General features: G+C 29.5%; 1 protein-coding gene and 1 non-coding gene across 3 annotated transcripts; one reads left to right on the top strand and one right to left on the bottom strand.

The window, feature by feature from the left end:
• The first annotated feature begins 1,712 nt into the window (after positions 1-1,712).
• TRNAG-UCC (transfer RNA glycine (anticodon UCC)) lies at positions 1,713-1,784 on the top strand. The gene has a single exon. It is a non-coding gene; the product is annotated as a tRNA-Gly (tRNA).
• A 3,354-nt stretch (positions 1,785-5,138) lies between these two features.
• Positions 5,139-8,610, bottom strand: LOC109810282 (lipase (DUF620)). 2 transcript variants are annotated; one of them, XM_020373707.3, is made up of 3 exons: positions 8,095-8,610; positions 7,141-7,452; positions 5,139-5,895 (listed from the first exon to the last, which is right to left on the bottom strand). In XM_020373707.3, the coding sequence occupies exons 1-3, from the start codon at positions 8,314-8,316 to the stop codon at positions 5,353-5,355; spliced, it is 1,077 nt and encodes a 358-aa protein (XP_020229296.1). In that variant the 5' UTR covers positions 8,317-8,610; the 3' UTR covers positions 5,139-5,352. The 2 variants fall into 2 exon arrangements, with proteins under 2 accessions (XP_020229296.1, XP_020229295.1); XM_020373706.3 differs by having other exon boundaries at positions 7,141-7,470; positions 8,095-8,606.
• Between the last annotated feature and the right edge of the window lie 4,581 nt (positions 8,611-13,191).

The following is a 13,191-nucleotide window of genomic DNA, read 5'->3' as shown; positions in this document are numbered from 1 at the left end:
TTCGTTCCTATTTTTAATTTAAGACTCACTTTTAATTTAATTATATTAAAAATTTTAATATTTTTTTATATGTGATTATTTATTATAGTATGAAATAGATAAATAACTTAATTATAATTATAATATAATAAAAAAATAATTTAAAAATATCATTTTTTTTATAAAAAATAAAAAATAAAAAATTGACAGGTACGAGTATATCCAATACTCGACGGGAATGGAAATGAGGATGAAAATCACATACCCAACAAATATGAGAACGGGGACGGAGATGAATTTGACTTGCGAGGACGGGGCGGGTATCATGAAACCCGTACCCGCCCCGCCCTGTTGTCATCCCTACTTGGGAGGCTTAAGATGAATGAAACCCATGTAGGATGGGATAGTCACACTTAAAAAAGTAGTGATTACCGTGCAATTATTTTTTTTAACAATTTTTTTCAAAATAAAATACTTTATAACCTTTATTAATTATTATTATTATTATTATTATTATTATTATTATTATGTAGTATTTTATTTTATTTTCATCTAATATTCTCAACCCGCCAATCTTTATTGAAACAAGAAACATTAAGCAATGAATTTATATTAGCCCACCATGTATCACATCCTTATTCCCTTTAACTCCCAACTTCCATCTTCAGTTTATATTTGACTTTAATAACTTTATACCACAAAGTATGGTATTCTCCAAAATTTGTCACTTCCATTTTCCTAAGAAAGCATAATTAAAAGTCCTTATATCCTTAATCTCCAAACCTTCCTAATGATTTACTCCACCTCTCCCCCAACCCCCCACAATAATTTTCTTTTACAAATAAATTCAAGAGAAGAGATTATATCATTCAAAACCTTGAAGAAGGAAAAAAAAAAAAGTAGATTAAAAGAGATGACAAGACTAATTTAATCAAAACAACTCTTCCTATTAGTGCAACGTGCATACTTTCCTTTGAGTAAAGTATAATTTTTACCACTTCAATTAGTGGTCTACATATTTCCTTCTTTTTCTGTTGGCAACTCAAAATATTTAAAAGTAAAGGACCATATACTATGGTTTAAATTTTTTGCAGTCTTATCTAACCAAGTTTTTCCCACATTTACTCTCACAATATAAGTTTAAAGGGCCTTTTTTTTAATAAAAATTAACTACCTTAATTATTTTTATTAATTTTAAAATTATTTATTTATTTATTATATAAAAAATTGTATGAAAAATAATATAATGTTTATATTATATCATTGTTTTATTTCAAAAAAAAAGTGAGAGACAAATGCATGGAAATAAATGAGAGATCAAAACTTTTTAAAAAGTATATTATAATAAATTTTACTCCAATTTTCACAATTTTATGAGTTATAAAACTGGGATATCTTAGTGAAAACTAAGATATATTATCATTTTTATAATATTTTGTTCTTCTGCTTTGTAATTTTTTTTTAGTTATACATTATTTATTAAATGCTACTATATTTCGACTTGAACGATAATAATAATAATATTAAAGTGATGTTACAATTTCTGAATCGTGATTCAAAACGTTAAAATATTAATATTTTTTTAATAATTTTATAATAAAATAATTATTTAATTTAATATTTTATAATTTAAATTATTATTTTAATCATTCGGAATGAATTTTGGTACATGTGTTAGGAGACTCAATCATTGTTTTATCTATTAAAACACGTACAAGGTTAAACAGCAAAAAGCGTTTGTAGTCCAACGGTTAGGATAATTGCCTTCCAAGCAATAGACCCGGGTTCGACTCCCGGCAAACGCAATTAGTTTTTCCTTTTTCTTTTAATTTTGCAATTAAGTGCATGGTTCTTAAGTTTATTTATTTTTGCCAGTTACGTGGTTCTTATGTTTGATACTATTATTTTTTAAATCGGTAATTTTGAATCGTGTTGCTAAATTCTGAGTATTTATTTTATATTAGGGAGGACGAAGTTAGTGGAAATAATTTATTTAAAAATATATAAAAAAATTATTATAATTATAATTGTAATTATTATTATAAAAAAATTTAGAGTAGTATAAAATAAAATCGGGAGCTTCAAGAGTATAATAACATAGGTACAAAATATTAAAAATTAATAATCAACTATTGGTTGGTCATTGTATAGAACAAATTTTACTACATGTTAATTTTATATAAGTGGTCATCATAAATAAGTAGTACAAGAAGTAGGAATGTAATTGATAGAGTCAAATCGAGTTTAAACTACTCTTAAATAAAAATTCTTGTGTTAAGACAAAAGACGATTCCTTAAATTTTAATGATGATAAATAAAAGATTTTTTTTTAACAAAGTTAGCATTCTTCAAAGATATATCATACAAAAGAAATGTGGAATGAGGAAATCAAATGAAGCATATAATCTGTCTGAGGACATTAAATTGAGTACTTCCAAATGATACTAACATTAAATTCCATTTAATGTGTTATTCTTTAATAGATTGAATAATAAAGAAGCTTTAGAACTCTCAAAGTTTATTAAAGAAGAAATAGATAAAATATTCGTAAGAAGCAAAAAGCAAAATCCCCGATACCATGGAAAAGGTTTTGCAAAAAGATTGTTCTACTTTGCACTAACATTACTTTTGTCATGCTCATCTTAAAAGGAAATGATGATAATTAGTTTGCAAGATCAGACAAGAATGCATGTCTTATTGAAAGACATTTAATGCTTGCATTAAATGCATATCAACAGTAATCTCTAGGATCAACAAAGAAGACAAACGAAGCAACTCGTGAAGAAAATTGAAATGTTTAATTCAAATTTGTTGTAACAGTCATCTTCTCTAAAGTTATTATAAAAGGATCAAGTCTTCAAACAATAAACATAGAGAGAAGCATTGTAAATCAAAAAGATTGACACATACTGAAAAATTTGTATTAAGAAGTATACTAAAACATACAGAGCTAAAATACTACAAAGAAATTTTTCACTATAAATCTTGTAGATAATTCTTTATAGACTATTTTTGCTTAAGTTTCATAGCATCATGTCTATAAGAGATGAAACTATCCTTGTAACTCTTTTCAAATCTATTTATAAGGGTTGAGCCTGGAGAAGCTTATTAAAAGAATACTTAGTGTTTGAGCCTAGATAGGCTTGGTTGAAAAGAATAATTGGTGTTGGGTCTAAAGAGACTTGTTCAAAAGAATACTTGGTGTTGAGGCTGGAAAGACTTGTTGAAAGAATGTTTGGGTAGTTGCTTAAATAAGCAAGTCAAAGACTACTTAGGTTGAGCTAGAAGTGACTTGTTGAAAGAATACTTGTATATAGTAAAAGATGGTGAAATTCAATATGGTTAGATTGAGTCTCTGAGTTTGAGACGAACCAGTATAAAAAAATCTGTATTCCTTCATTTGTTGTCTTCTAACACTTTATTTGTCAAAGTTTTTACTACTTCACTGCATTTCAAAAAGTGCAAGTTTTTAATATATATTATTCAATTCCCCTTCTAGTGTGAATCTTTTTTCCAACAACTACTTTTATATCCAAACTAATTAAATTTATTCAAGTTAGATTGAGTTAAGTTTGTGAAAATAATTTTAAACAACACAAACTTCTCTAACTACAATCAGGTTAGGTCAAGATGGATCATCAGGTTGAACAATTAAAAATTAAATATATTTTAAATAATTGAAACAAATAAAAAATAGAAAAAAAAACTTAATTCAAATTTTAATACATGATTCAAAGTAAAAAAAATAATATTATAATAATTAATTATACATAAGAAATCACAAATATCTTAAACAAAAAAATATTATGTCACTTAACAAATTTTGAATTATATGATAAGTAATATTAAATTATTCTTCTTACTTTATACCTTCTTCAATTAGGTCAATTCATTACAAAAAGATAGAATTAAATATATGCAAAATAATATATTATGCGTTGTATTATGTATAGTATTTTTTTAATTTAATTTTATAATTAATTATAGGTTATATTAGTTTGAGTTCATTGGCAGCAAACTTCTCAAATCATTGCCCAACCCAATTATAATTGGGTAACATAAAAATTACCCAACCTAAGCCGATGACTCAATTCAACTCGCAAAAATATGATTGGGTTGGTTTGAGTAGCTTTGATCCACAAGGGGAGTTGCTTAAAAATCTTCACTTTTCTCATTAGTTTTTTTTTTGCTAAATTGTATTTTTGGTCCTTTATTTTTTATCAATTCGTAATTTTAGTCTCTCTATTTTAAAATAGAGACATTTAGTCCTTCTAATTTTAAAAATATAGAATTTTGATTCTCTCATCAAATTAATATTCATTAATCATTCATTTTTAACATCTAATGATACTAAAATAATGTGACATTTAGTATCATGACAATTGAAAATAAATAAATAAAAACTAAAAAAATCATACAAATAAGATTTATTAATAAAACAAACACTTATTGTTTGTTAAAATAGATACAAATGAAGATTTTGTACGTTATTTTTAATTTTTATCTTTAAATGTTACATCATTAACATGTCACTTAACAACATCAAAATTTAATAATAAAAAAATTTCAAACTGATAATTATAAAAATAGAAAGACGAAATGTCTTTAATTTAAAACAGGGATCAAAATGTACAAAAGAAAAAAAAATAACAAATCAAAATTGTAAATGGACAAAAATAAAAAAACAAAAAATACAATTTAACCTTTTTTCATATAATTTTGCAATTGGTAATTTGATCACTATGACATGAAGTATTATTCAATATAGTCAAATCCTATATGACACATAAGCATTTATTTTCCTAAATTATATTTTTATTTATTTATCTTATTTTTTATATTTATTTAATCTTTTATTTAAAATATTTATTTTAATTATTTATTTTTATATTTGAAACAATTTTACTTTTAAAATAACGACCAAGTTAACATTTATTTTTATTAGTTTTTTTATCAATAAAAATTACAAATTCTGTACCCAAAAGAAATAAATAAATAACCTTCAACCTTTATATTACTTTGGTATTATCGTTTTTTTTTTTTTTCATTTTAATTTTTTGGTCTACTAGATGTAGTTACCAACCCACAATCTTCTCCAACACAAAAAAAAGAAAAACATGGCTTTACACACAAGTCAACTTCTTATCTACACAACACGCAAAACAAACTCAAAAATCAAATTTCATATCAACAACAACCAATAGCTGTCATCTATTACCCCAGAATGTGTGACAGTGTAGTAATACAATTACAAAAGCATTATACATGTTAAGTAACAATTAGCATCATCAACCATGAACCATGAACCCTTTGTTTAGCCCAAAAATAAAACCACTAAACAATTACAAGTTTCCATATGTATACAACTATATATCATCTATGCAAGGGTGATGATCTCCAATCTAGATCATCTTCTGAAGAAGAAGAGGAAGAATCTCTCAGTAGTTCCTGAGGGGGTATGAAACAGTCCAAGGACAACCCTGCCACATTGAATGCAACATCATCAATGGTCCATGACTCTTCCAACCTTGTGGTGGCTGGTCCAGCCTTAAGGTTGTCCCCAAACCTGGTGATCAACGCCGTGGAAGAGCCAGCGTGTGCTATCATCACACCATCAACAATTCTGTAGTCCTCAATCTTTGTTGACATTGTGGTTTCCCAGTATGTGGGGTGAGAGCCTGGTGCTTGGATCCTGGTGAGGTAAGAGTCCTCTAGGTGCACCAGAAGGCCACTTCTTTGGCTGAAGTAGCCGAATATGGCGTGCTTGATCATCTCGGCCGTGTTGTCGCTGCGTTCTGCAAGGTCCTTCTGATCAGCTGAGAGTTTCAGCACAAAGCAATCTATGCCTGAGATTTGTTTCTCCCCCATGTATTGTGCTGCACTAAATACAGCAGACACTGCCAAAGGGTCTAGTCCCTACAAAAATATTAGCAACCATGGTGTCACTTAACGTAACAAAAACAAAACCGCTAAAATCAATGACAAATAGTCGAGACACCAAACACATATGTCTTCACATTGATATGATATTGTTCATTTTAGTCTAAACTTATTGAAATCAATGCCAAATAGTAGATACCAAGTGTTGTGAACCAAGAATTTACACGTACACGTCTTTACATTAGTATGATATTGTCTATTTTGATCTGAATTCATTGAAATCAATGCCAAATAGTAGAGACACCAGGTCTTGTTCATTGGGAGTTCACATATGCATGTTTCCACATTGATATGAATGTATGATATTCTCCGCTATGGTTTGAACTCCCATAGATTTAATTTTGGTAATCAATCAAAAAGGCTCATACCAATGGATATTTTGTGTGATTTATAAACTCATGTTCCATCTCCTATTCTAATGATATAGGTATTTGTTTGTACTCCAACACTAACATGGATAGCATTATAGATATTGATTAAGTCACTCTCAGTCTCACTGCAAAGTGGTCCCTCTAGGCTAGAAAGTCAACAATTGCATTCATATTTTGCGTGTGAACATTAAATTTGACTCTTTTAGTCTTCTTAGGCTATGGTTTTGAAGAATCTTATATTAAAAGGTTAAGCCAAATTAATTACATGTGATGGTAGATGATCATTTTGTGTAGTGGCAGGAAGCTGAGAAATAAAGACAGGAATGTGGTTAGATGGAACAAATGAATGAAATTATTAGGGAAACAGAGATCCGTTAACTTGGCTGGTAGCATATGGATATATTGAAAGCCTTGTATTAATTAAAATCAACAATAGCTGTGGTGTTAACCCGCATTTATGACCATTTAAACAAAATTAAAATGCTGGTCTACATCTGTTACTGATCTGTGTCAATTTAACTCATTCCAAAAGGGGTCACATTTTATGTCATAACACTATACCTCACCAATTCATGGAGCCAGGGATTAGGTCACAAGTCATAACACTTCAATTTCTTTACAATAGGGAGAGTGATACAATATTTTCAAACTCAGAATCATTAGGTACTAACATTAACAATCACATTTGCTGTCAATTATAACTCAGCTCTAAAACAAGCTTCAAGGTTCCACCAAATACCAATGAATAGCATTACACCAACCAACATAACAGTACTAATAACAAACACAACACCAAATCTGTTGGAAAATTTAAAACAAGACATGGTGATTATGATGATGATGAACTTGCCTGAAGGGCGCGGCGAAGAGGTCGCACACCGCCTTTGGCGGCGTGCACACCAAGCCAAGGGGTGTGGCGCCAAGCAATGGCGCCATTGCTACCGGCCACAACCTTTTGGCCACTCAGAACCAGCTCTATCTGCCACTTATCAGGGACCATTTGCCACATCACAAAGCACCCTTTCTCCAAATTAACACCACCACCATTGGATCCAAGCTCATCCACCACATCCATTGTCACTTTCCCCGTTGTGAACACATTTTTCACTGTCCCCTCCAACTTCCTACACCCTGTTGCTGCCCTGAAGTGTTGTATGATATACTGTGCAGAGGATGACACCTATTACACACATTGCAACAAATGAAGAAACCAAAAAAATTCATTGAAACGCCTTTCCCTTTCACCTTTCTCTGTGCTAGAAAAGAAAAATACAACAACCTTTTATATTTTAACTACAAACTCATTACAGTAATCACATGGTAATTAACGTGATAAAATTGGTGGCACACATACATAAAGATTAAAGAGGTTCCATGTATAGAGAAAGTGATCTAAAGTAACGCTTTAAACTAACTTTTTAGCTTTGATCAAGAAAGAACATCATTCCACTCATAATCACCATGATTCCCTTAAAAAAAAAAACACCCAAAATTTTATTTTTCATATACACAAAACACAACAAGAGAAAAAAAAAATGGTACTGTTTTTTTCCTTCTTGTAATTATGCAGGGAAACATATCTGTGCTTGCTTATATTTTTTCTTTTTGGTTTGTGACATGTATCCTCTAAAGAGATAATATGTTAAAGACACATTATGTTTTTTGTTTATGATATTAAATATGAAGACCCCTCTTGTAAAATATGAAATATAGAAGTTTCCAAAGAGCAACACCACCACATTCTTTTGCATGGTGATGATGCATTAGAATTTAGAAAAGAAAGAAAGAGAAGAGAAGAAGAAACCTCATTGAAGGGTAATAAGGGGTGGACAGGGAGAGGGAAGAGGGGGCAACCCAAGACACTAAGGAGGATCTTGAGGTTGGACTTCTTGTTTAAGACAAGGCAAAAGTGGTTCTTGATCCAGTTCCACTTTCTCCATGAATGAAGCCTTTTCTTTGAGTTGTTGTTGTTTCCTTCATCTTCTTCGTTTGTGGGTTCTTCTGACAATGGTGCAAGTCTTCCCATCACACACAGCTTCTTCTGGTTGTTGTTGTTGTTCAGACGTGAGAAAGAGGAAAATGCCTCAAGACAAACTTCAAAGGATCCAACACAACACACTCTCTTGTTGCTGTTGTATTGTGTTTGGGGTTGAGCACGCGCAGGGCCAGCGCGTGGGAAACACGAGGAAGAGAAAAAGGTTGCACCAAAGTTAACTGCAAGATTGAATGTGGTGTGATGTGACCCCAAAGGGTCCAATTTTAAAGGGAGGGTGTAAAAGAAGTGAGAAAGATAGAAGTTTGATCCACCTTTTGAGCTTTTAGATTGCATTATTATATATATGGTGTGGTGATGAGTGATCTAATACACCTGTTTTTCAGAAAGGAATCCCTAACTTTGGTAAAATTAGAAGTTTCTAGCTAACACACTAATATATTTTTCAATTTTTGAGTCCTTAGAATTTTCAAATTAGAATCAATTATATAACATAACTGTTAGTTCTCTAACATTTTTTTAGTAGTTAAAAATATAGTAAATTTGGTGTACTTTTTTCACTAATTAAGAAAAAAAAACTTGTTAAATAACATATAATATTTACAAAATTTATGATTTTAATAAATTTAAACTAATAACATAATAAAATATTAAAAAACAATTAATAGAAAGTATGCTACTAACATTTATGAGTGTAATTTATTTATACTATTTATAGTAATAATGATTGAAATAGTATATACAAGATTTTTCATATAAATTTTAGTGTTGTTATTATAATTTATATGAATAAAAAATTAAGAAATTATTTTCTAATGAAATTATATATGGATTGAATTAATTAATCCATTAAAAAGTAAGAGGCAGCTTTGTTAGCAGATTATTCATTCACTGAAAAACACTTTCAAAATAATAAATTGTATATTACATTTATTTATTTCAACTAAAGGCAGTACTCGAGCATCAAAGACACACTCAAAAGGAGATTAAGAAGCCTTAGCCAACTCATTATCATTTGGAATTGAAAATTATTAAGAATTTAAAACATAAAAAACCATATCATTTGGACTTTCAGAGTTCAGTTTATACTTTATACATTATGATCTGCTTCCAACAGGTCTTTGCACAATGTTCTATGAAAAGCATTTCACTAACATTGGTCGCACGTTGGCCAACAACTTTTCACCCAAAGTTGGTCCATGATTTCTTTATCTTTAGATTGGAGGGTTACCCTTCGATCATGTGATAATAATAAAATAATAATCATGTCAAGAACAATAGAACATTGTTGTTCAACTGCCACCATTATTATTATTGACCAAAATAACTTCCACCGTTATTTCTTAATAAGAGTAACGTTATTTTTTATTTTATAAATGTATTTTGTTATAAAATAGAAGAGATAAGAGAAAAAAACTGGAAAATAATAAATAAAAAAGATAAATAATACGGTGATCGAAAAAATGTAAAAGGGTAAATATGAATAAAAATAGCATTTAAAAAATAAATAAATAAATAATCATGCACATGCATCAGGCACATTAGAACAACTTTGCATGTCACGTGCTAGGCATATTTTCTTAAAGAAGTCACGAAATGTGAAAAGCGTCTGTACGTCAAAATAATAGAAATGCAAATTATTTGAAAACTATTTTTTTCTTTTTTATATTTAAGAAAAAAAAACACGTGGAGGATTATTCTAAACATGGTAATTAAGAAAGTCTAATTAATTTAACAAGTGTGTGAGTGCCGTAAATTATCTTAATTATTATCTGTTTAATTTCTATGAATATAACACATGACAAATCTAAATTCTGAATTCATCCTCAAGTGATAAAAAAGCTAATGCTACTATTGTATTTTGTTTTTACGGTAGGAACAAAAGTTCTTTATTATTTTGTGATTTTATTCCAAATCTCTATTGAGACATTTTTATTAATTCATTTTTTATTATCAAAGAGACACCAAAATTTGATCACCATGTAGTATTTATTTATAAGTCAAATAATGGAGATCGATTATCTATTTTATCATTAAGTCTCGCTAAATCTTAATTTTAAGACAATTCATATTATTTCTAGGCTAGCTATGAATTTTTATCCTTGAACAAAAGTAGTATTTTTATTTAAAATATTACTTCTTGTTTTCACTTCCTAGAGGAGTATTGTATAATAATTTATTTAAAATCATGGAACCACTTTTATGAACTATATGAAAAATTTTAAGCAAAATTTCCTTTTTGAAACAGAAAAGTTACTAGTGTTGATAAGGGAAAATTAAATTAGAAAGTATTGTATTAGCATCCATATAATCATAATAGTTATAAGTTTAAGTAATAATTATAAGTTTAATTAAGGAGAAAATTGTCTAAAGAAAAAAATCTTGAATTTATATAAGATATTGGTTATGGTCTTTAACTGAAAAAACTTTAAGATATTTGTTTTATATCATAATGTTTTGAATTGTCATGAGATTTCTATCGAAAATATATCTATTAAAATGAATGTATAAAATCAAGATTGATTTATACAAGTGATAACGATTTGTATTTTTTAACTAAATTGTTAAAGATTTGAATTCTAACGTTAAATATGAAATAATACACACTTTGTATGCATTCAAGATCTCCAAAAAAAATTAGCACGATAAATACTTCATTCTAATATCATGGTTATCTAGAAAAATAAAACAAATGCATAAAAGTCGTTCAGTTTGTAAATTTCATTTGAAATGTAACATAATTTAGGAAGGAAAGTTTTGACCGGTCTTTTTTAGTTATCACTATTGGAATAAACTCTCTCTTACACTCAACACCATTTGACTTTATACGTGTATCAATGATGGTGACTCCTTTTAGAATAGATTTAGATACTTCTAATACCATATTAAAAAAGTAAGTTAAGAGTTTAACTCAATTTTACAAAATTGTGCTTAACTTGTGTATCAATAATGGATGACTCTTTCAAAACAAATTTCATGTGAAATGTAGTGGAATTTAAGTGAAAGTGGTTTTTGAACTTTGGAGGAAAGTTTAATTTTGACCACTCTTTTTCAATTATCATTATTGGAATGAACTCTACTTCACGACCAACGTTATTAGACTTGATGTGTACATTAATGATAGGAGACCCTTTTAGAGTAAATTTAATAATTTTGATACTATCTTAATAAAATGAGTTAATAGCCTAACACAACTTCATAAAATTGAATTGTAAGATGAAAATTACTTATAAACACTAATATGATCATATCACTAGTCGATGTGATGTGAAATTAAAAAAAAATATTTTTTTTTTTATATTTTTGATGAAAGTATGATGAAGAAGATTAGGTTGCAATAATATTGACCAAAGGGTTTTATTAAAGTATTATGATATCATATAGGGATAAATTTATCATAATGAGGTATTAAGGGGTTTCGAATGATCATTGGTTTTTCTTTTATCTTAATTAGATAATTTTGAACAACTATAGCCGTTTTATTTATCTTTCTTTGTGTTACATGTATCGAGACTACTGTTATTAATTTAATTGACTAGCAGGTTTAATACTATTTTAGGATTTAATTACTAGAACCAGTCTTGAAAGCTAACGAATTTTCATTGCTCCTAATAACCCTAAATGAGAATTAAAATGACTTATCTCAAACTCTAAAATTCAGAAACAAAACATGCAACTTAAGTTTCGTACCAGAGTAGAAGGACAATTGATTATTTAAAAGAGAAGATAGCGTGTCTTGAATGATAGATTTAAGACGCACTTTTTCAAAAAGTAGAACTTCAATTAAATGTGATTAAACAAATTAGAGCTTAAATTAAAAATAGTAGTAATTTTAGGAGATGTAAGAGCATCTCTCATGTAACGACCCACCTAACTGTCACACAACAAAACAACACCACACAGAAGTAGAGTATGCATATAAAGGAATAAATATATATACACATGTTTAGCCTGGGGCTTAACAAGTCAGTATTTAAAATTAACAAAGTTGCTACACCAAGTAGCCCACACCAAAAGTCAGCTTCTGCTATCACCTATAGTCCTGCTACTACACTTCAGTCTATCCCTTCTCTACTCCCATACACAGTATGATCATTGCAGTCTAACCCACATGAAAACAGACAAGGGTAAGCTAGTGAAAAGGAATCAACATATAGTTAAATTATAAGCAGCTTTCAACTTAACAGCAACATCATCATTCTCAACAGATTTAACATACAACACATAACAACATACAGCTCAATCACAGCTACACAACACACTGCACATATATAACTCATATCAACATCAAATCAACACAACAACAAATTATGCGTCGTCACGCATTTCAACTCGAAGATCTCCTACAACATGGGTGAGCAGTTTAAGTGGCTAGGTCCTACCGAACTGATAGCAAAGAACCTTTTTGGGCTTGCTAGGTAAATAGCAAATTTGGATGCCAATCCACAGCACGATAACGATTTCTTAGACTTTGCCACTTAAACAAGGAAGTATAGTACTATGTCAGGATAGAACAACTGGGTTTTAGGCCTACCACGACATTAGCTAGCTTAACCAAGACACCTATGGAATTAGCCTACCGACTATCCTCCAAATACTACAACCCTCTGATACTCAGTTAGGAACTAAGTTCCCGACTTCGTACACGTGTGCCTATACCGTGGTCGCTTTGTACATGTGTGCCTCGACCTTGCCCACACACAGGATCAACTAAGTCCTAGAGGAGAACAACACAATGTCCACTCCAAGGAACAACTTCCCAAGGAGTATTTTTCAACAATTGGGCTTTCTGAGCACCACAACTTTCTCAATCCATACAATGGGATGAGCAACTTCGAAAACATCTCCTCTAGTCCTAGTGATCAACAGCTCATCATCACAATATAGTCAACATACAACACAACTCAA

This window comes from Cajanus cajan, chromosome 7 (assembly GCF_000230855.2).
Source record: "Cajanus cajan strain Asha chromosome 7, NIPB_CcT2T_4, whole genome shotgun sequence".
Taxonomy (NCBI): domain Eukaryota; kingdom Viridiplantae; phylum Streptophyta; class Magnoliopsida; order Fabales; family Fabaceae; genus Cajanus; species Cajanus cajan.
The sequence above is the reverse complement of the archived record's forward strand: the minus strand, read 5'-3'. Positions and strand labels throughout refer to the sequence as shown.